The 24,572-nt window shown below is 45.8% G+C and overlaps 1 protein-coding gene and 1 pseudogene across 1 annotated transcript; both read left to right on the top strand.

Annotated features, from left to right (window-relative positions):
• Positions 1-2,306: 2,306 nt before the first annotated feature.
• LOC130206663 (protein NLRC3-like) lies at positions 2,307-19,202 on the top strand. The gene is given in 11 exon segments (XM_056434717.1): positions 2,307-2,449; positions 2,528-2,635; positions 2,741-2,848; positions 2,954-3,058; positions 3,190-3,244; positions 4,238-4,388; positions 4,391-4,465; positions 4,545-6,357; positions 6,444-6,617; positions 18,948-19,063; positions 19,141-19,202. Coding segments are annotated over 11 exon segments (2,856 nt in total). The 5' UTR covers positions 2,307-2,360.
• Positions 19,203-19,429: 227 nt separating this feature from the next.
• LOC130206662 (protein NLRC3-like) lies at positions 19,430-22,249 on the top strand (annotated as a pseudogene).
• Positions 22,250-24,572: the final 2,323 nt, after the last annotated feature.

Below are 24,572 nucleotides of genomic sequence, written 5' to 3'. Positions count from 1 at the left end.
CAAAGTTGCAGAAAAGTACTCAGGTCATAAACAGAGTTGGGCAAGAGTTTGAGAACAGGTTTTGTGACCTGGATCAGCTTGAGCCATGTGTCGTTCATTTCAATCCTTTCATGAACGTGGACATATCATGCATTGCTGAGCAGTTAAGTGCAACATTCAGCCTGGATGCTGAACAGGTGGAGATTGAAATTGTAACACTGCAAAATGACCTCCACCTTGTTGACACAGAAAAGTACAGTGGTGTAGTTGCAAGCCTGTTTGGTTCAACTTATCTTTGTGAATCAGCCTTTTCTGACATGAACTTCATCAAGAACAAACACAGAACACGCCTCACTGATGCAGTTGCAGTGTCAAGTTACACTAACTGACAAAGAAACAGATAACAAATTTGGTGTCCAGTTCAAAGTGTGACATGATTTATTTAAAAATTTGAGAGTTGACTTTTGTATTTTACATGAGTTATTATTTGTACAAACATGGAATTCATGATTTGTTAAAAGATTTCACAAGACTGTCTTAGAAGTGATCATTTAAAAATGTTCAATTTGAAAATGTAAAAATAAAGTGTTGCATATTGATATTTATCTGTTTCTATATATATTTATTGTGAGAAATCATGAAGATGATCAGTGTTTCCACAAAGATAAATATCATTAATTATTAATAATAGAGTAGAGTATCATAGTGGGGGTATAACAGTAGGCCTATGATCATGGTAAAAAAAAAAATCTTTTTATTATTATTATTTAAAAAGGCGGGTACATTATACCTATGATGGTATATGAGTGTAAGTTTAAATAAAAAACCTGGAGCTCCTCCATTCTTTGATCATAAAACTGATTAACGGCAGCTGATCTACGACAGATCAATGGTTGTTCCACCCACAGCTTCTCGGCGAGTGTCGTTCGCTTGCTGCTGTCCTGGCACTTGAGTGTTGCTGCCGGCGACTCGTCGCAAACACGCCACTGAGTCGTCGCTGCACAGGCACCTAGCGGCACTTGCCACAGACTTGCCGCTGAGTTGCCGCTGAGTTGTCGCTGAGTAGCTGCGGCAACTACTGGCAAGTGCCACTGAGTGCCAGTGTCGCTAGGGGGATCTCGCCCCTACTGAGAGAGGGCGAGTGCAATCACTGGCACCGACAACTCAGTGGCAAGTCTGTGGCAAGTGCCGCTAGGTGCCAGTACTCAGCGACAACTCACTGAGTTGCCGCTGAGTTGGTCGCTGAGTAGCTGCGGCAACTACTGGCAAGTGCCACTGAGTGCCAGTGTCGCTAGGGGGATCTCGCCCCTACTGCCCGGTGCTCCGACGTGAACTTGTTGAACTCTGCCATTTTCTGTGGTGAAACGGGGAAATGCAGTTTCAATGCCCCGGATATGAGATTTGAAAGTCAAAGCATGAGCAGAGCAGCTGGTGGCCCATCCCTTTGTGACCAGAGCTCTGACAGAGTGAACTACATGTCGGATGCCTGGTACAGCCTTCGGAAGAATTCAGCCAACGTTTGGTAGATTTATTCTCTGATCACAAGCAAAGAACAAGCGCTCGCTGCGATTGCGATCACACCGGGAGTCTCTCCGAGAACACACAGGTTGAGCGTGAAAGAACTCTCTCTCCCAAGAAAAGTTCAGCCCTTTAATACAAAGATTTCATCACATAGAGTCATCCTCAACTCGGATTAGTGCTGAACCGTCTTGGAGGAAAATAATTCCAAGAAGAGGATCAGAGGCTGGAGCTGGTGGACAGTCACAGATAAAACAGCAGCTGTTTGTGAACGTGTGAGAGCAGACGGGAATTCTGCGGGTGCTGAACGAGAACAAACACGTCCATTATCATTCACTTCTGATTCCACCTGTTGGACTGGTTGTGACGTCACACAGGTTTATTTTGGTCGCGGACTCTGAAGAGATGAGGGCGTGACGGCGTCCTCGGATCAAATGCACACACACACACCAGGACTGACGGGAAGAAAATGAGCAGCTTCTTCTCTCCAGAGGTTCCTCCACACAGAAGGTGAACGCGTCCGTAAACTGACCTGAGATCAGTTCTGCAGGTGAGAATCTGACCAGAGGAATCTGGACATGGATCATCAGGATCTTTCTCTCTTTAACTGGACGGTAGAAATGGCTCCTGATGCTGATTGGCTGATCATTTATGTTGCTTTCAGGTGTAATAATAGTCTCTCATTTATATTTGAGCTAAAGGACAGTGATTTGATGAAGATGTGCACGTCTTATAATAAAATAAGTGCTAAAACCTTGAAGCAACTTGAGTTTGAACCGGTTTGACAGCTTCTGTTGCAGTGTGTGTGTCCTGTGACTTGAGTGTTGTGCAGCAGGTGTGTGCGTGAAGGTGTGGACTCTGCTATGCATCAGTGGGAGGACAGAGAGGAGGGAGTCCCTCCCTCTAAAACCTCTCTGTGTGGGGAACATGACAGCCAGATCAAAGCTCAGAGGTGAGGCCAGGACCGTTCTCCATGGCAGGTCACTCCTCCGTCATTACTCACCCTCTAAGCTCTGTGGGTGTTGAACAGACCAGACTCACCTGGACCTGGACCTGGACCCAGCTGTGTGTCCATGAAGAGTGACCGGTCCATTATAGTTCCTCCTACTTTTAAAGGACAACCCCCTGCAGAGATTCAGTGAGATAAGATATTATATAATCACTATGTCTGAAAGTATTCATTCTCGCTGATGAACACTTAAATATACATAATATACACATGTGTGTGTGTTGTGTTGAACAGACCAGATTCACCTGGACCTGGACCTGGACCCAGCTGTGTGTCCATGAAGAGTGACCGGTCCATTATAGTTCCTCCTACTTTTAAAAGACAACCCCCTGCAGAGATTCAGTGAGATAAGATATTATATAATCACTATGTCTGAAAGTGTTCATTCTCGCTGATGAACACTTAAATATACATAATATACACATGTGTGTGTGTTGTGTTGAACAGACCAGATTCACCTGGACCTGGACCCAGCTGTGTGTCCATGAAGAGTGACCAGTCTATGGACATGGGTATATTTTTCAATGATGGAGTTCAGTCTGTTGAACAAGGGTGAGCTTTCATTAAGCGACTGTGTTTCTATTAGGATCCATCAGCAGAGATCAGACCCTCCTTTACCTTTGACTTCAGGTTTCTTTAAGACAGAACATAATACACAACTTGTACTTTTGTTTTCTCCAAAGAGTTCAGCAACAGAGATCTCAAGTGATCCCAGGAGACCTGGACCCCATATTTAAGGTGTGTGAGTCAGAGACTGTATAAAATATAGAGACGGTTAAAGAGTTGGATCGTTGATGGAGCTTAGACGAGCAGGTGAAGCAACAGAGGAGACGTCCACCTGTCAATCAAAGAGGCCACGCCCTCTATGTGTCACCTTCAGGCCTAATATCATTTAAACGGCTGAGTTATGCATCTCTAGGGATTAGCTCACTTGTGGAGCTTTTGTGTGTCGCACTGACTCGCTAATCACCGCCACAGTGCACAGCGCTCATACAGGAGGACCAATGACAACGCAGTCCTGACGCCGTTGTCATGGAAGCGTAACGCCCATCTTCAAGTAGCCCCAAGGTTAAAACTATGCTCTGTAAGCACTGTGCTGTCGAGGATATCTCTGTTCACGCTTATAGCCTCGTTAGCTGCTAGCTCAAACATCTCAGCAGCTAACGGTGCTAACAGGAAGGTACTCTGTTTGGGGGCCTATCACACGTCACATTAAATCAGGGAAAGCTTGCAAGCTCAAACAGAACAAATCTCAGGAATCGTTTGATTGGAGAAGTTTCAATACTACTTGGTTCTGGTTTATTTCAGTATTCCTGGCCCTAACTTGATGAAACATGGATTAAAGCTAAGTTCCTACCGGACCGTATGTATTACACCTCCTCTGACCTCTGATGTAAACATTTAGATACTCAAGACATTATGGTCTTTATTGAAGATGGAGAATTCTGCTTGTTTTTTATTGTCAATTGGTATTATTGGATTAAATTAAAAAATAAAATTTCCCAAAATGCATTTACAATCTACATTAACACGATGTTCACAGATTAGGTTAAACTATTTTTAAGAAAACAATAATAACTCAATACTATTAAAATAGAAACTTGTACAGTTTGATGTAAAATGAAATCTAGAAACTGAAATTAAGGAGATATTTCAAAGCTTTGAATCGGCCTCAATTCACCATTTTTAATATTTAAAAACATTAAATATGCTTGTATTGTTTGGTTTCAGCTGCTTGAGAAGAACATTGTCAGCTTTATGAAGAACGAGCTGAAGAAGATGCAAAAGACCCTAAATCCAGATTACCCAAAAGGCTCTGCTGGTCAGAAGGAAGATGAAGAGGTGTTGGATGGTGAGGATGAAGAGCAGATGAGGAGCAGTGGGAAGCATTTCTGAAGATCACAATCAACTTCTTGAGGAGAATGGAGCAGGAGGAGCTGGCTGACTGTCTGCAGAGCAGTAAGAGGATTTTAAAGACTTTACAATGAAACAGAAGACCACCACTCAGTAAGTTCATCTATGATTGTTGTCATTCCAGAAACTTGTGTGACTGCAGCCCAACATAAACTCAAGTCTAACCTGAAGAAGAAGTTCCAGTGTGTGTTTGAGGGGATCCCTAAAGCAGGAAACCAAACCCTCCTGAACCAGATCTACACAGAGCTCTACATCACAGAGGGAGGGACTGCAGAGGTCAATGAGGAGCATGAGGTCAGACAGATTGAAACAGCATCCAGGAAATCACACAGACCAGAAACACCCATCAGACAAGAAGACCTCTTCAAAGCCTCGCCTAGAAGAGAGGAACCAATCAGAACAGTAATGACGAAGGGAGTGGCTGGCATTGGGAAAACAGTCCTAACACAGAAGTTCACTCTGGACTGGGCTGAAGACAAAGCCAACCAGGACATCCACTTCATGTTTCCATTCACGTTCAGAGAGCTGAATGTGCTAAAAGAGAAGAAGTTCAGCTTGGTGCAACTTATCCATCACTTCTTCACTGAAACCAAAGAAGCAGGAATCTCCAGGTTTGAAGAGTTCCAGGTTGTGTTCATCTTTGACGGTCTGGATGAGTGTCGACTTCCTCTGGACTTCCACCACAATGAGGTCCTGACTGATGTCACAGAGTCCACCTCAGTGCATGTGCTGCTGACAAACCTCTTCAGGGGGAAACTGCTTCCCTCTGCTCGCCTCTGGATAACCACAAGACCTGCAGCAGCCAATCAGATCCCTCCTGACTGTGTTGGCTTGGTGACAGAGGTCAGAGGGTTCACTGACCCCCAGAAGGAGGACTACTTCAAGAAGAGGTTCAGAGATGAGGAGCAGGCCAGCAGGATCATCTCCCACATCAAGACTTCCCGAAACCTTCACATCATGTGCTACATCCCAGTCTTCTGCTGGATCACTGCTACAGTTCTGGAGGACGTGTTGAAGACCACAGAGGGAGGAAAGCTGCCCAATACCCTGACTGAGATGTACATCTACTTCCTGGTGGTTCAGTCCAAAGTGAAGATGGTCAAGTTTGATGGAGGAGCTGAAACGGATCCACACTGGAGTCCAGAGAGCAGGAAGGTGACTGAGTCTCTGGGAAGACTGGCTTTTGATCAGCTGCAGAAAGGGAACCTGATCTTCTATGAATCCGACCTGGCCGAGTGTGGCATCGATATCAGAGCAGCCTCATTGTACTCAGGAGTGTTCACACAGATCTTTAGAGAGGAGAGAGGACTGTACCAGGACCAGGTGTTCTGCTTCGTCCATCTGAGTGTTCAGGAGTTTCTGGCTGCTCTTCATGTCCATCTGACCTTCAGTAACTTTGGTGTCAACCTGATGGCAGAAAAACAACTAAGAGCCAAAGGCCTTGTTTGGCCTAAAGTATTCAGAGTACAACCTAAACTCAAACATCTCTACCAGAGTGCTGTGGACAAGGCCTTACAGAGTCCAAATGGACACCTGGACTTGTTCCTCCGCTTCCTCCTGGGTCTTTCCCTGGAGACCAATCAGACTCTTCTGCAAGGTCTGCTGACACAGACAGGAAGTAGCTCACAGACCAATCAGGAAACAGTCCAGTACATCAAGAAGAAGATCAGTGAGAATGTGTCTCCAGAGAAAAGCATCAATCTGTTCCACTGTCTAAATGAACTGAATGATGGTTCTCTGGTGGAGGAGATCCAACAGGCCCTGAGATCAGGACGTCTCTCCACAGATGAACTGTCTCCTGCTCAGTGGTCAGCTCTGGTCTTCATCTTACTGTCATCAGAAGAAGATCTGGAGGTGTTTGACCTGAGCAAATACTCTGCTTCAGAGGAGGCTCTTCTGAGGCTGCTGCCGGTTGTCAAAGCCTCCAACAAAGCTCTGTATGGATACATTAACATTACTAAATGGATTGAAATTGTACTTTGATTGAACATATTGTTTGTATGAATTGCTGTTCCTTTCTTAGACTGGGTCACTGTAACCTCTCAAAGAGAAGCTGTGGAGCTCTGTCCTCAGTCCTCAGCTCCCAGTCCTCTAGTCTAAAACACCTGGACCTGAGTGACAACAACCTGCAGGACCCAGGAGTGAAGCTTCTCTCTTCTGGACTGGAGAGTCCACACTGTGCACTTGAACATCTCAGGTGGGTTCAAGTAGTGAATAGTTATGACGGACGGTCGCCCCGCCAGGAACTGGGTACCTGCTTCTAATCGTAAGGGGGTTAGCTGACCTTTAGAAATAACATGAAAGTCCACGTCTGCCCAGATTACTGATGATCTCTTATGCACGTGAACAAACTGGGACGCATTGGAATATCTTACGAACAAGACCTGGCGGTGCTTGTCTAGCCTCTGCCCTGAACTCCGGTCCCCACTATTGACACCTCTGGAGCTGCAAGATATTTCTGGCTCAAATCAGTAAGGAATTTCATAGGAGCGCACGCTGAACTATGTTAGTTGGGACTGAGCCAACTTGGCTACCAGATTCAGGCAGACACTCAAAACGTAGCGACGGTTCCATCGAACACAGCTTTTGATGGAGATGCATCGTTTTTAAAAACATGAATAAGTCTTGACTGAGCCAAAAATATGCAGGGGCGCCAATGTTACATGAAATGTGTCAAATCTGGAGTCGGTTACCAGTCAGCCAAATTCCTAGCTGATGCATCAGTTGCGACTCGAACCCTCGTTGATGCCACCGCATCAGACACCTGAAGAGCTTCACCTGATTTGGCGTGATAGTGACTCGCCCCAAAATTAAAGCCCCTCGCAGGGATGTTTATAGAGAGCAAAAGCGCCTAGTACAGCTTTAACCACGCTAATACCTTGAACTATTTCTGACGCTGTGCAAACAATCGCCAGATGCTGTTGACCTAAAGTAGTACCCATCAGTACCCATACGTTGTAGTTAACATAAGTAATGGGGATTTAAGCCTATTTAAAGTGGGAAATCAACCATAAGCACTCATTGACCGTCAGTATCAACATCCAGTTTTCATTTCTCCTAAGGACTGCTGCTATCCACAAGTCCTATGAATTTGTTTATTTACGATAACTAGTCGAATGGACGCGCTGGAACGTTACTGCCGCTCTGGATTCAAGGCACAAAGTCATGGTATGCGCCCGTAATAACGGTGATCGATCTCAGCATCCCTAACCGCGGTGTTTCTGACCTTGGGAGCTCTATCCGCACAGCTAATTCAGACCACTTAGCCGTCCTGTTCACTGATGTTATCCTCGTTGTGTCGTGGTGGACAGGTTCACTTTTTAGTCTGGGATGCCAACGTAATGCCCTATGGAGATCACAGAGCCCGAAGTATGGCTGACTTCGGACTACTTTGAAGCCAAAGTGAACAGATGCCACAGGGTGTCAGGATTTTGGAAAAGCGTCCATATGTCAAAATACTACTCCAGTCTGCTAGTTCAGCCAAACTGTGATAGTCGAGCTTTAGGGCTAAGGATCCAGCTGCAGGGGTCAATTCAGGATGGGTCTTGAACGGGGCCATGGGGCAATGTATACTGGTTTTCTCATAGGACTAGAGTCCACGCCCTTATGCGTTGAGCACCCATCGTCCGAGATCGATGAGGTGGGTTCACTGGAGTATCCACGGGATCCAAGTGAAAGCGCCCTTTTACTTTTTCACGTTCAGAAAGCAAGGCTAGAGTCTTATTATCAGGGCTAAAGGGTATCTGAACATCGCGATTTTGTATCAGCTCGAGGGGCCCACGCCTACCCAAGGACCCCCTTTCGAGTGGTTCAAGGCTTGATCAGACTTGCATGACTTACGAGAGAAGTGCGAAGAGAAATAGGCAGCAGCTGTCACGGACAACAGTCTTAGGTTTCATAACCAGCCGCATCAGACTCCCGGGGTTGAACCGAAAAAAAAAACTCCCCCTACCAACTCTAAGCAAACTTGGCTATTATAGATAATGTGAGGCTGTTCGCAATGGTAATAGCTGCGTCCCCCCACGATTTTTTCACCGGAGAAGCATATTGGGGCCAATCTCGTTTACTCTCATGGAAAAGTAAATGAGTTAGAACTTACCGGGGCCCTAACATCCGGGCTACCCCTTAATAACGGCACTAGTGGGTCACTAAAGCCTACGGGTATCGACAGAAGGCTGCGATGAGGGGCTGCAACAGTGAGTGGGCTTAATCTTTAGATCAAAGTCAAGGATATAAGTTAGCCGAGCATTGCATCCATCTGCTCTGATTTCTAATTAGTCACTAGTTGCTTCTCTACAAATGGTTTTGGCAAAATAGCTCGGCTGGATCTGCCCCCAGGGGCAACTAAGGGAAACCCAGATACAGGACTGACTAAGGCGATTTGGTTGCGAACCCACGATATATTTCGAGTTCTGAGCTACAGATTGTATGCATATCGCTGGCTCTTGTAACGCCATCATTGCCTGACCGTAAAGTTCTAAGAAAATAACTATGTCATTCTAACTTTTAGTGATCCCCCGTCTAGATTGGTTGAGGACAATACAGTGCAACAATTTTTCTTATGTGATGAGCCATTGAAAGTCTTTTAGGGGGGACAGAGCCGCCTGCAGCTGCCTACAGCCTTTTCTGTTCTATAATTTATTTCTATGAACGATACTAAGGTGAGTGTACGCATTTATCGCCAAACCTCCTTTGATTGTTAAGAGTCGCGTAATCTATCGACAAGATTCCGCTAGGGCCACGTTACTACCAACGTGACCTGTCTTCCTTCACGGGGCATCGCTGTGTAGGGGCTAGATCAAGTTCAGTTACGATGACCTCGTCGAATCTTAACAGCGAATGAGACATCTCATGTGGATGATATCGAGACAACAGGGCGGACAGTAGCAATGTTTTTAACTCGGCAACCCCGAAAGGGGCAGGATAGTGCACGATCAGGACTATTTTCTTTATTGCTGAAGGACGATTTCAGGCCGATCGCCTCCGGTATGTGAAACCTGTTAAGCATGATTGATTAGCTAACATTCAACGTGAAGGGTCTCATCCATAACGCAGGTTGTGGTACCTGCAAAGTTGGGGTCGCCCCAAAGCCGCAGGGGTTGGTCACATATGACGTGTTGTTGCACTTCTATTCCGTGTAGCCAGGTACACACGAATACCAGCTAAGGAGCCAGCCTCTGCAGCCCGCCTATCGTACGAGGGTCTTCTACCGGACTGACTTGTCGTTTTCCCCGAGGGTACGGTGGAAGGCCAATCTGTGAGTGCTAACTTTCACAGAACTGAGGAAGCCCACTTTTAAGTATAGAAGCCTCAAAAGGGGCTTTTTTAGACAGTTTTGGTACCCACCCCGAGTGCATCGACATGTCGCCGATTAAAACTTGACTTAAGCCCATCAAAGAACTTGCCATTTTATGAGTCCTGAGGTTATCTAGTGAACCAGTACAGTAAGAGCATCCCGGCGACTATAGATAATATCGAGGCCCCCTCTTGTCCCCTCCCAGGAATACAGTTTCCAGGGTCCCGAAGTTCTCACATCAACGTCTTAGGGGCCAGGGTAGACTAAAAGGGCAACTCGTCTAGTCCGTCCTGGCTCAGGGCTGCAACCGTGTTGAAGGGGAAGGATAGAGGATGATACTGACTCTGATTTAGTGAACTTAGCGGAAAGTCACCCAGGGTCTATGATTGGCTGACACGGTCAGGGGCCGGCCTCCACTTTTGTCAATGATAGAGACAGCCAAATGGCATCAGACTTAGGCCGGTTATTACCAATTTCTTGCAAAGGGAAAATTGGATACACTCAGCCTACATGGCACAGCTTTTAACGGCGAATGAGATGGGAGCATAATACCAGTCCACAAGTCCCCGGCAAGTACCATACAGGGCAGTAGCTTTTGAGTCACTTTCTAGGGGCATTTGAGGCCAAGTGGCACGCTTGCAAGAGGGGTCCCGTTTCCTCAGCAATAGAAATAGATCTAGGCGAAACGGCGAGGCCCACACGGTCTTTAAAGCGCTCCCTGGGCAGCCAGCGTGTCAACGGAATCCCAAACGGGTGCCTAGAGGCAACCTGTTTAAGTACCGTATCGCAGGGCTCTAAACACGGGGTCAGACCAAGACTGTCAGCCATCCGTTTAGTCATATCTGTGCGAGCCACTTTTCCACCCAGGTTTGTAACAATCACCGATCAGCTTTTATTCAACTTTGGTCGGCCTTACTCAATCGAACATTTATTTGCGTGGGGTTCGTTTAATGACACAATGGAACTTACTGAGGTAGTAGCATAAGATTATTATGGTAGCCCGTATTAACGGTGGTGTATTCGTGATTTTACCACAATCGTTAATTCTGAATTCCATCCAACCGCATTTTGCATAAAATAATCCAGTTGCAATCACCCCACATTAACTAGCATTTCTTATTTTACGCCGGTTAGGGCCTACCATTTGAAACTAGGCGCTGCGTTTTGTTGCGACCCTCGGAATCAGTACAGTTTTTTTTATCTCCGAAAGAGTCTGCCGTTTTTTTCAAGTTTTTCTTTTAATGTATCAGAGCCGTCTATTGGACACCGAATCTACCACTACAGAAAGATCTTTAACGAAAAGAACCCACGGTCCTAAGCGTTGGAGCAATTAGTTGCAGGTCTATCCCGGAGTAATTTCAAGTGTTGAATCTATGTTGTAGATTTTCTTTTAAATACTTGTCACTGTGGTACTTCTGCATTGTGTCACCTTAGAAAATTTTTAGAAAAGTATCTACTGCTACTGTACCTGGGAAACACGCCATGGAATGGGCCCAAACCCCTCCAGGGAGTCAGTTCTGCGGACCATCGGAGCTCAGAACGGTAGGGTCCTAAGTTCATTTACACATCATTTATTACCCGGCCGAAGCTCGCCAGTGAACCCCCGCCCTACCACTTCGAAAACTCAGGAGGCTGATGCTACGGCACTGGTTGACTGGAGAGTCACGTTTCGGACCTGTTAATCGATAGCACCACTTCGTAAGCGAACGCTTAAACCCATTAATTCTTCACCGTCTGAGCCCCGCCAAAAATGGTCCAGCATTTTAACGGATGAATGCTTGTGCCTACGTTGACGTGTTCATAATGATATCATAACGTTGTCCTGGGTATACAAGGCTGCTTCTTAGAGCCTGATGGAGGATTTCATGCCAGTGTTCCGGAAAGTTTTAACCTCATTCTGGCAAATCTTTTATCGGTGTCTTCACTTCGTCTCATGCATGGAACTGAGGGCAGACTGTCTGGGTCGCTATGACAACAACGAGGACAGGGTCTACACGCCTGATGGATTACTACCAGAGCCGACAGTGCAGGGACAGAAACTAAGCTAATCGGAAAATTAGGTCAGGGGCTACCCACTCGGTGCACCTCAGGGTCAGATCTCATGAGACGTAAAACAGGCCTTGGGACCAGGAACAGCGTCAGCCACTGATTTGTTTTCTAATGCCACTATGGCCAAGATCTGTACCGACAATATTGCGTTTTTAGAACGTCTCTATGATACATGGTCTCGGTTAACTGACGTTCGCTACCCCTGTCCACATGGAATGGCCCAAAAGTCCACCGTTAGCCTGGACCAGGCACCCCAGTTCAGGTTTCCCATGCGGCATGTTTTAACATGTAACATAGCCCATTAACCTTCAGGGCCATAGGTGGGACCGTATTTCGCCGTGCTGCTATACAGCCCCACGTTGCAGTATGTTTTGTCTTGTCCTAAAAAATAGAGCTCAAGGGGTCAGAAATTAAGCCAATGGTGCGAGAACAGCAAAATGCGAGGCTGGAACAGTATTGTGGCTCAAAAAAAGGTGGAGTGCCCTCAGATATGTCCCAACCAGAGAGAACTACGCGTGTGTGCACTCAACTTGATTAATCGACCAAGCAGATAAAACGTCCCACGTCATATCTACGCAGTGGCTACTCCTCTCGTAGATGTCACAAGAATTGTATTCAGAGGATCCTAATCTGGTAAAGTAAAAGGCTGGTGAACTCACTCTGAACGCCTAAAATGGGATTTCAAATTTTTGAAACAGGATTTAAAGTCACCCATCCTGGATTACTGGGTGCCCCCAAGCCAAAAGAGTTACATAGGCGTGGACCGATTCAGGACACACTAGTTCTGGGGCGAGGCATAGCCACAGCTCTAATAAGGTTATCGCCGATCTGAGGACTTAATGATACTTCTTTACCTGCCTGAGACTTGGAAGTACCAATTAGCTAGGATTTTTTTTTCTTTCTGTCTAAAAATAGCGTATTTACCAGGCCCTTCACCCAAGGGTTGAATGCCTAACGACACGATCCCCTTGCAAGCACCTTCACATCTTCCCTGAACTGTGATCAACGCATAGAGACTCATTTTGGTCCCAGCCTCCCAGTCCACAAATATGACCATGGTAGCTGAACCCAGGCCTTGAAGATCTTTCTTCTTGCAGCGTAAATCAGGGGACCTCTGTTTGAATTCGATTAACACCGAAGAGTGCACGAAGCTGTAACATCCTGGTGACACTCAAGAAATTGGCTTATCTCTGCTACCTAGAGAGTCACGTTGTAGCTCCTCAAACCTGTTCCTAACAAAGGAGTGATTTAATACGTCTGAATCTGGAGTCGATTAATACATGATCTGTGGATCTCATAGGCAAGCGATTAGAGATAGATTGTTTCCATAAGTTCAGGACAAGTCATTCAGAAACAGTTTTCTTTCTAATGGGGGCTAGTGAGATGGATCAAAATTTTCTGAGCATAGTAAAGACCCTGTAGGCCGTTTGTCCTTAGAACTGATAGACTGTCTACGTGAGGTCGTTTTGCACCCAACGTCTCTACGGCAAATAAAGATCGACTACTTAATATGATCTTGTTCGGTATGAGTAGCAATCGATCACTCCCTGTAAATGACCCGGGGATGACTAGTGCTCATGCCCGAATAGCACTAATCCATGGAAGCAACGTAGGATAACGATACCCTTTGCAAGGTCATGCTTACACATTTTTTGTACCGACGACTTGCTGGCTCAAGCGAAAAGATAGCTCCTTCGGCCAACCGCCAGATAAAGACCCGTGGCTATCTGGTGATCCACCGTAACCAGCGTCTTTAGAATGAAGGCACATTCCGTACTTCCTGCAGAGTGACAAGGCATCCGATGGAGAATCTGGTAAATACTGGATCACTAGGTCAATACAACGTAAGCAAAGTCAGAGTGGTGAGTGGTCTGTCTGAACGAGCGATGAAGTCCCCCCTTACGAAAGGTCTAGACAGTTCCATGGGGAGACATTGTTTCGCTTTTTCCGGGCACAACCGACAGTGGCTGCAAGGGGCCTGAAGTTGATGCTAGTCGGAGCCCCATTGAACTCAATTCACCGGTTGCGTCAAATACTGAAACGATTTGCGACAGAATTTAGGGTCTTCGTACTTAGATTAGTTGACTGTATTCCTGTTGGTTCATTAGCTGATGATCGCCAGCGGCAGCTGTCAACCCCTATTCCCATCCAGAGAGAGGAGAGGCTTTTTTTCAAATCCGGGCGGAATGCTTCTAACTTGACTTTCGGGATTAATATACTGGCGGGGCCACTTTATGCCTTAGTGCACAGAATATAGAACCAGGATACCGGCCATGCAACGGGTCCAGAGTCCCAGTAGCGGGTCTTATGATCTGCTCGCTCAAGGTGGGTTCACCCTGTTAGTACTAAAATTGGTGTTAATCACTCCGGGGGCCCATTCATCGGCGGAAGCGAATTGTTACAATCACTCTATTTCCTGTGTGTTGTTGTGTGCTCACCAGCTACTCAAAGTTGAAACAAATTTAGCCCCTGTTTGAAAGTGGTAGGACATTAGGTTATACGATTTATACGCATCGTAAGCCTGTTGCATCGATCGGCGTAGGATTGTGATCTTATTCAATCGCCGTCTGAGCAAGGATATCTAGAAGGTCACTGATGAGACCGTCGCACCCAGCGGATACTGAGATATGGGGCACGTTCTTTAAGTCAAGAAACTCCCCTGCTAAAACTACCTCAGTTGTGCTAGTGAACCCGAGGTTCGGGCTCAACCTACATGCGCACCTCGTGAGTCTATCAGTTGGGGATATGTCCTGAACCCCTGGTTAGTGAGGCACTCCAGCGCAAATTTTTAGATAGTCTGTATTGAGCGGTTTTGGCTGGAACATAAGACAAACGGGTATTAGAGACAATGCAAGGGCTCAAAGTAATACCCTCTATTTTAGAGATTGCAAGCAATCAAAACCCAAAAAGTACGAGTTCGGGAAACGGAACGCCAAACTTAGTTTGCAAGACATCCAGCATGAGGCTCGATAAAGTAATATCAAGGGTGTTAGTAGCCGTAAGCTTAGACTCAGGAGCAGGCATCAAGTTTAAAGACGCGCTGAACGGTCGTTGAAAACTCCCCTGCGCATGAAAAATAGCCTCGTCGCGACAGTCTGGTGATGTTATTACTTTTGGTCCCCATTTACACAAGATGATCCATTACGTAATCTGCACCAAAGTCAGACTTTGTGCTTTATTCTTTAGTTGTTTCAGTGGGCCAGGTTTTACAGCTGGACAGGGATTGCGGCCCCATCTTATTTTTAGCCGTCATGTCCACCATTCGACTATTCTATTGCACATTCGAGATGATGGGAGTCTAAGTTTCATTGTACCTTGAAACTATATCATAATGTAGCTAGCTTGTCTCAACCATAAGACTAAATATTTGCAGAGCTTCCATACGGCCTAACCTCGCCCCATTCCCCAATGCCGGCCTGACATAGGGGCCCGACTTCTCGAGTCTAGCGCCGCACAGCCAAAATGATCACTAGGGATTTCAAATTATATTCACATCAGGCAGGTGAGATCAACAGGACCGGGCTGGTAGGTTCACAGGGATCAGACAGCTTAACCAAGGGACAGAGGGTCAACAGGATCAGAACAGTGCTAGAGTCTCACAGAGGAAGAACAATCTGAAGGTGTGTGAGGGCTATATAGGTTTGATTGTCAAAGACATAACATGAAGGAAGTCAGACTACATATACTGAACCACAATAAATAATTGTACAGATATTGTTATTACATGAAGAACTGTGTTTTGAAAAAAGTGTTTTTACAATATTCATCAAAAAGGTTTCTTTTCATGTTGAGTCATAATCAAACCAGGCCACTGAGTTTTGGTCCTGATGATCAGCCTCCTGCTCAAACTTGAAAATGATCAGCTGCTTTTCACCTTTAACATGAACTCATCTGATTGGATGATGAACAGATTGTTTCTGTCATCTTTTCTTCTTCTTTCACTGACGTGATTTTAACTAAATGTCTGTTTACAGAAGAAGATGAAACCAAAGTGAAAGCCACTGTGTTCATGATGTCAATAATGATTCATTGTGTATTGATATAATAAACTCTGTGTTGTTTTGTGTTTACAGACTGTCAGTGTGGATCACAGAGGAAGGCTGTTCTTCTGGGATCAGCTCTGAAGTCAAACCCTCCAGTCTCAGAGAACTGGATCTGAGTAAACCAGCTGCAGGATTCAGGAGTGAAGCTGCTGACTGGGCTGCAAGGCAATCAATGTTGTAAAACCACCAAGTTCCATTGATAAGTGTTTAAAAAATTTAAAGCTAAGATGAACCTTGTCTCTGTGCATTTACAGAGTAAGTGCTACACTTTCCTCTGTGCAGCAGAGGCTGAAAGCCTTCTTCTGACACCTGAGACTTCTTCAAAGTTCTCCTGAACACCAACTGCCTTCAGCTCATTCAACAGAATAATAGAGTTTGGAACAGGTTTTATGAAAAATAAGATTCAGTGCTCTCATTGTCAACCTTTCCTCTGTTGAACGTGACATATCATGCATTGCTGAGCAGTTAAGTGCAACATTCAGCCTGGATGCTGAACAGGTGGTAGTAAATTGTAACACTGCAAAATGACCTCCACCTCAAAGTCGCCCACCAGGCTCTCTCTCTCTCTCTCTCTCTTGTTGACACGGAGGAGGAGTACAGTGGTGTATCGTCCCATCACTGTGACATTTGCAAGCCTGTTTGCAACTTATCTTTGTGAATCAGCCTTTTCTGACATGAACTTCATCAAGAACAAACACAGAACACGGGCCTCACTGATGCACATCTGGAGGACTCACTCAGAGTGCAGTGTGGAAAGTTACACACCAGAGTACAACACACTAGTTAACAGCATGCAATGCCAGGCTTCCCACTAACTGACAAAGAAACAGATAACAAATTTGGTGTCCAGTTCAAAGTGTGACATGATTTATTTAAAAATTTGAGAGTTGACTTTTGTATTTTACATGAGTTATTATTTGTACAAACATGGTGCAAAGTAATTCATGATTTGTTAAAAAATGTTAGTGGCTAGCTAGTTAAAATGGGATATTGTGATTTCACAAGACTGTCTTAGAAGTGATCATTTAAAAATGTTCAATTTGAAAATGTGCACTTAGAGAAAATATAAAAATAAAGTGTTGCATATTGATATTTATCTGTTTCTATATATATTTATTGTGAGAAATCATGAAGATGATCAGTGTTTCCACAAAGATAAATATCATTAATTATTAATAATAACATTGAGCAAATTGGCTATTTCTGGCAATTTATTTAAGTGTGTATCAAACTGGTAGCCCTTCGCATTAATCAGTACCCAAGAAGTAGCTCTTGGTTTCAAAAATGTTGGTGACCCCTGGAGTAGAGTATCATAGTGGGGGTATAACAGTAGGCCTATGATCATGGTAAAAAAAAAAATCTTTTTTTATTATTATTATTTTAAAAAGGCGGGTACATTATACCTATGATGGTATATGAGTGTAAGTGTAAATAAAAAAACCTGGAGCTCCTCCATTCTTTGATCATAAAACTGATTAACGGCAGCTGATCTACGACAGATCAATGGTTGTTCCACCCACAGCTTCTCGGCGAGTGTCGTTCGCTTGCTGCTGTCCTGGCACTTGAGTGTTGCTGCCGGCGACTCGTCGCAAACACGCCACTGAGTCGTCGCTGCACAGGCACCTAGCGGCACTTGCCACAGACTTGCCGCTGAGTTGCCGCTGAGTTGTCGCTGAGTAGCTGCGGCAACTACTGGCAAGTGCCACTGAGTGCCAGTGTCGCTAGGGGGATCTCGCCCCTACTGAGAGAGGGCGAGTGCAATTACTGGCACCGACAACTCAGCGGCAACTCTGTGGCAAGTGCCGCTAGGTGCCAGTACTCAGCGACAACTCACTGAGTTGCCGCTGAGTAGCTGCAGCAACTACTGGCAAGTGCCACTGAGTGCCAGTGTCGCTAGGGGGATCTCGCCCCTACTGCCCGGTGCTCCGACGTGAACTTGTTGAACTCTGCCATTTTCTGTGGTGAAGCTTGAGGGAACTGCAGTTCCAATGCCCCGGGTATGAGATTTGATCAAGCATGAGCAGGCAGCCTGGTGGCCCGTCCTTTGTGACCAGGCTCTGACAGGTGAACTTCGCCGGATGCCTGGTACAGCCTTGGAAGAATTCAGCCAACGTTTAGTGGGTTGTTCTCTGATCACGAAAGGAACAAGCAGCTGCGTTGGGATCACAGTCTCTCGAGAACACACAGGTTGATGTTGACAGAGACTCTCTCTCCCAAGAAGAGTTCAGCCCTTTAATACAAGATTTCATCCGTGAGTCATCCTCCTTTCGGATTAGTGTAGACTTGAAGTCTTGGAGGAAAATAATTTGAAGAGGATCAGAGGCTGGGCTGGTGGACAATCACAGATCAGCAACAGCTGTTTGTGGCGTGTGTGAGCAAGAGAATTCTGGGAGTGCTGACGAGAACAAACACGTCCGTATCGTTCGCCTTTAAACTCCACGGTTGGACTGATTGTGGCGTCACAGGTTTCTTGGACTTTGACTCTGAAAGATGAGGCGTGTGGCGTCCTGGGAGTCAAACACACACACACACACACACACACACACCAGGACTACAGGGGAGACACGAGCAACTTCTTCTCAGAGGTTTCCTCCACACAGAAGGTGAGCGTGTCCCGTAAGCGGCCTGAGGTCAGTTCGGCAGAGTGAGAATCTGACCAGGGAATCTGGACATGTTGGATCATCAGGATCTTTCTCTCTTTAACTGGGCAGAATGGTTCCTGATGCTGATTGTGATCATTTTATTTTCAGGTGTAATAATAGTCTCTCATTTATATCTGACTAAGGACAGTGATTTGATGAAAGTGTGCCGTCTTATAATAAAATAAGTGCTAAACCTTGAAACAGCAGGTTTGCCTCATAGATAAGAAATATGCGTCCTGAACCGGTTTGACGGTCTGTTGCAGTGTGTGTGTCCTGTGGCGTGAGAGTGTTGTGCCAGCAGGTGTGTGTGTGAAGGTGTGGACTCTGCTAGCCATCAGTGGGAGGACAGAGAGGAGGAGTCCCTCCTCTAAAACCTCTCTGTGTGGGGAACATGACAGCCAGACCAAAGCTCAGAGGTGAGGCCAGGACCGTTCTCATGTGCGCCACTCCTCCGTCATGACTCACCCTCTAAGCTCTGAGTGTGTTGTGTTGAGCAGACCAGACTCACCTGGACCTGGACCGGGACCTGGACCGGGACCCAGCTGTGTGTCCATGAAGAGTAACATGTCTATGGCAACCGCAATAGATTTCAAAGATGAGTTCAGTCTGTTAGGTAAGCTTTACAACCAAAACAAACTAAATCTGTCCAAATTTTACTGAACATGTGAATCAGCCCTGTGTTTCTGTCAGGATCCATCAGCAGAGAGATGACTCTCCTCGAGCTGGACCTGGACCCAGCTGTGTGTCCATGAAGAGTGACCAGTCTATGTTCTTTCCTCCTACTTTTAAAAGACAACCCCCTCCAGAGACTCAGTGAGATAAGATATTATTCAACCACAATGTCTGAAAGTGTTCATTTTAGCTGATGAACACTTTTATATACATAATATACACATATGTGTGTGTTGTCTTGAACAGACCAGATTCACCTGGACCTGGACCCAGCTGTGTGTCCCTGAAGAGTGACCAGTCTATGGACATGGGTATATTTTTCAATGATGGAGTTCAGTCTGTTGAACAAGGGTGAGCTTTCATTAAGCGACTGTGTTTCTATCAGGATCCATCAGCAGAGATCAGACCCTCCTTTACCTTTGACTTCAGGTTTCTTTAAGACAGAACATAATACACAACTTGTACTTTTGTTTTCTCCAAAGAGTTCAGCAACAGAGATCTCAAGTGATCCCAGGAGACCTGGACCCCATATTTAAGGTGTGTGAGTCAGAGACTGTATAAAATATAGAGACGGTTAAAGAGTTGGATCGTTGATGGAGCTTAGACGAGCAGGTGAAGCAACAGAGGAGACGTCCACCTGTCAATCAAAGAGGCCACGCCCTCTATGTGTCACCTTCAGGCCTAATATCATTTAAACGGCTGAGTTATGCATCTCTAGGGATTAGCTCACTTGTGGAGCTTTTGTGTGTCGCACTGACTCGCTAATCACCGCCACAGTGCACAGCGCTCATACAGGAGGACCAATGACAACGCAGTCCTGACGCCGTTGTCATGGAAGCGTAACGCCCATCTTCAAGTAGCCCCAAGGTTAAAACTATGTTCTGTAAGCACAATGCTGTCGACGATATCTCTGTTGACGCTTATAGCACCGTTAGCTGCTAGCTCAAACATCTCAGCAGCTAGCAGCTAACGGTGCTAACAGGAAGGTACTCTGTTTGGGGGCCTATCACACGTCACATTAAATCAAGGAAAGCTTGATAGCTCAAACAGGACGGATCTCAGGAATTGTTTGATCGGAGAAGTTTCAATACTACTTGGTTCAGGGTTATTTCGGGATTCCCGGCCCTAACTTTATGGAACATGGATTAAAGCTAAGCTCCTACCCGGACCGTATGTATTACACCTCCTCTGACCTCTGATGTAAACATTTAGATACTCAAGACATTATGGTCTTTATTGAAGATGGAGAAATGTGCTTGTTTTTCATAAATTGGTATTATTGGATTAAATTGACAATAATATTTCCCAGAATGCATTTACAATCTACATTAACACGATGTTCACGGATTAGGTAAAACTATTTTGAGAAAACAATAATAACTCAATACTGATAAAATAGAAACTTGTACAGTTTTGATGTAAAATGAAAGCTAGAAACCGAAATTAAGGAGATATATCAAAGCTTTGAACCGGCCTCAATACACCATTTTAAATATTTAAAAACAATAAAGATGCTTGTATTGTTTGGTTTCAGCTGCTTGAGAAGAACATTGTCAGCTTTATGAAGAACGAGCTGAAGAAGATGCAAAAGACCCTAAATCCAGATTACCCAAAAGGCTCTGCTGGTCAGAAGGAAGATGAAGAGGTGTTGGATGGTGAGGATGAAGAGCAGATGAGGAGCAGTGGGGAAGCATTTCTGAAGATCACAATCAACTTCTTGAGGAGAATGGAGCAGGAGGAGCTGGCTGACTGTCTGCAGAGCAGTAAGAGGATTTTAAAGACTTTACAATGAAACAGAAGACCACCACTCAGTAAGTTCATCTATGATTGTTGTCATTCCAGAAACTTGTGTGACTGCAGCCCAACATAAACTCAAGTCTAACCTGAAGAAGAAGTTCCAGTGTGTGTTTGAGGGGATCCCTAAAGCAGGAAACCAAACCCTCCTGAACCAGATCTACACAGAGCTCTACATCACAGAGGGAGGGACTGCAGAGGTCAATGAGGAGCATGAGGTCAGACAGATTGAAACAGCATCCAGGAAATCACACAGACCAGAAACACCCATCAGACAAGAAGACCTCTTCAAAGCCTCGCCTAGAAGAGAGGAGCCAATCAGAACAGTGATGACGAAGGGAGTGGCTGGCATTGGGAAAACAGTCCTAACACAGAAGTTCACTCTGGACTGGGCTGAAGACAAAGCCAACCAGGACATCCACTTCCTGTTTCCATTCACGTTCAGAGAGCTGAATGTGCTGAAAGAGAAGAAGTTCAGCTTGGTGCAACTTATCCATCACTTCTTCACTGAAACCAAAGAAGCAGGAATCTGCAGGTTTGAAGAGTTCCAGGTTGTGTTCATCTTTGACGGTCTGGATGAGTGTCGACTTCCTCTGGACTTCCTCAACAATGAGGTCCTGACTGATGTCACAGAGTCCACCTCAGTGCATGTGCTGCTGACAAACCTCTTCAGGGGGAAACTGCTTCCCTCTGCTCGCCTCTGGATAACCACAAGACCTGCAGCAGCCAATCAGATCCCTCCTGACTGTGTTGGCTTGGTGACAGAGGTCAGAGGGTTCACTGACCCCCAGAAGGAGGACTACTTCAGGAAGAGGTTCAGGGATGAGGAGCAGGCCAGCAGGATCATCTCCCACATCAAGACCTCCCGAAGCCTCCACATCATGTGCCACATCCCAGTCTTCTGCTGGATCACTGCTACAGTTCTGGAGGACGTGTTGAAGACCACAGAGGGAGGAAAGCTGCCCAATACCATGACTGAGATGTACATCCACTTCCTGGTGGTTCAGTCCAAAGTGAAGATGGTCAAGTTTGATGGAGGAGCTGCAACGGATCCACACTGGAGTCCAGAGAGCAGGAAGATGACTGAGTCTCTGGGAAGACTGGCTTTTGATCAGCTGCAGAAAGGGAACCTGATCTTCTATGAATGCGACCTGACCGAGTGTGGCATCGATGTAGAGCATCATTGTGCTCGAGGGTATTCACAGATCTTTAGAGAGGACACCCGGGACCAGGTGTTCTGCTTAGATCCATCTGATGTTCGGAGTTTCTGGCTGCTCTTCATGTCCATCTGACCTTCAGCTGGTGTCAACCACAGTGGCAGAAAAACAACTAGAAACCAAGGCTGTTTTGGCCTAAGTATTGAGTACAACCTAAACTCAAACATCTCTGCCAGAGTGCTGTGGACAGGCCTTACAGAGTCCAAATGGACTTTGGACTTGTTCCTCCGCTTCTCCTGGGTCTTTCCCTGAGACCAATCGAACTCTTCTGCAGGTCTGCTGACACAGACAGGAAAAGCTCACAGACAATCGAAACAGTCCAGTACATCAAGAAGAAGATCAGTGAGAATGTGTCTCCAGAGAAAACGTGATGTTCCACAATAAATGAACAGACGATGGTTCTCTGGTGGAGAATCAACAGGCCTGAGATCAGGGCGTCTCCACAGATGAGCTGTCTCCTGCTCGATGGTCAGCTCTGGTCTTCATCTTTGTCATCAGAAGAAGATCTGGAGTGTTTGACCTGAGCAAATACTCTTCAGAGGCTCGCCTGAAATACCTTGGGATCATCAAAACCTCAACAAAGCTCTGTATGGATACATTAACATTACTAAATGGTTGAAATTGCTGATTGAACATATTGTTTGTATGGTGTAACTCTTAATTTGGGTCACTGTAACCTCTCAAGAGAAGCTGTGGAGCTCATCGCAGTCCTCAGCTCTGATCCTCCTAGTCTAACTTACCTGGACCTGGTGACAACTTTGCAGGTTCCAGGGTGACTTCTCTCTTCTGGACTGGAGAGTCCACATTGTAGACTGAGACTCTGAGGTGGGTTCAAGTAGTGAATAGTTATGACGGACGGTCGCCCCGCCAGGAACTGGGTACCTGCTTCTAATCGTAAGGGGGTTAGCTGACCTTTAGAAATAACATGAAAGTCCACGTCTGCCCAGATTACTGATGATCTCTTATGCACGTGAACAAACTGGGACGCATTGGAATATCTTACGAACAAGACCTGGCGGTGCTTGTCTAGCCTCTGCCCTGAACTCCGGTCCCCACTATTGACACCTCTGGAGCTGCAAGATATTTCTGGCTCAAATCAGTAAGGAATTTCATAGGAGCGCACGCTGAACTATGTTAGTTGGGACTGAGCCAACTTGGCTACCAGATTCAGGCAGACACTCAAAACGTAGCGACGGTTCCATCGAACACAGCTTTTGATGGAGATGCATCGTTTTTAAAAACATGAATAAGTCTTGACTGAGCCAAAAATATGCAGGGGCGCCAATGTTACATGAAATGTGTCAAATCTGGAGTCGGTTACCAGTCAGCCAAATTCCTAGCTGATGCATCAGTTGCGACTCGAACCCTCGTTGATGCCACCGCATCAGACACCTGAAGAGCTTCACCTGATTTGGCGTGATAGTGACTCGCCCCAAAATTAAAGCCCCTCGCAGGGATGTTTATAGAGAGCAAAAGCGCCTAGTACAGCTTTAACCACGCTAATACCTTGAACTATTTCTGACGCTGTGCAAACAATCGCCAGATGCTGTTGACCTAAAGTAGTACCCATCAGTACCCATACGTTGTAGTTAACATAAGTAATGGGGATTTAAGCCTATTTAAAGTGGGAAATCAACCATAAGCACTCATTGACCGTCAGTATCAACATCCAGTTTTCATTTCTCCTAAGGACTGCTGCTATCCACAAGTCCTATGAATTTGTTTATTTACGATAACTAGTCGAATGGACGCGCTGGAACGTTACTGCCGCTCTGGATTCAAGGCACAAAGTCATGGTATGCGCCCGTAATAACGGTGATCGATCTCAGCATCCCTAACCGCGGTGTTTCTGACCTTGGGAGCTCTATCCGCACAGCTAATTCAGACCACTTAGCCGTCCTGTTCACTGATGTTATCCTCGTTGTGTCGTGGTGGACAGGTTCACTTTTTAGTCTGGGATGCCAACGTAATGCCCTATGGAGATCACAGAGCCCGAAGTATGGCTGACTTCGGACTACTTTGAAGCCAAAGTGAACAGATGCCACAGGGTGTCAGGATTTTGGAAAAGCGTCCATATGTCAAAATACTACTCCAGTCTGCTAGTTCAGCCAAACTGTGATAGTCGAGCTTTAGGGCTAAGGATCCAGCTGCAGGGGTCAATTCAGGATGGGTCTTGAACGGGGCCATGGGGCAATGTATACTGGTTTTCTCATAGGACTAGAGTCCACGCCCTTATGCGTTGAGCACCCATCGTCCGAGATCGATGAGGTGGGTTCACTGGAGTATCCACGGGATCCAAGTGAAAGCGCCCTTTTACTTTTTCACGTTCAGAAAGCAAGGCTAGAGTCTTATTATCAGGGCTAAAGGGTATCTGAACATCGCGATTTTGTATCAGCTCGAGGGGCCCACGCCTACCCAAGGACCCCCTTTCGAGTGGTT

The sequence above is a fragment of the Pseudoliparis swirei genome, chromosome 16, assembly GCF_029220125.1.
Source record: "Pseudoliparis swirei isolate HS2019 ecotype Mariana Trench chromosome 16, NWPU_hadal_v1, whole genome shotgun sequence".
Classification (NCBI taxonomy): Eukaryota; Metazoa; Chordata; class Actinopteri; order Perciformes; family Liparidae; genus Pseudoliparis; species Pseudoliparis swirei.
The sequence above is the reverse complement of the archived record's forward strand: the minus strand, read 5'-3'. Positions and strand labels throughout refer to the sequence as shown.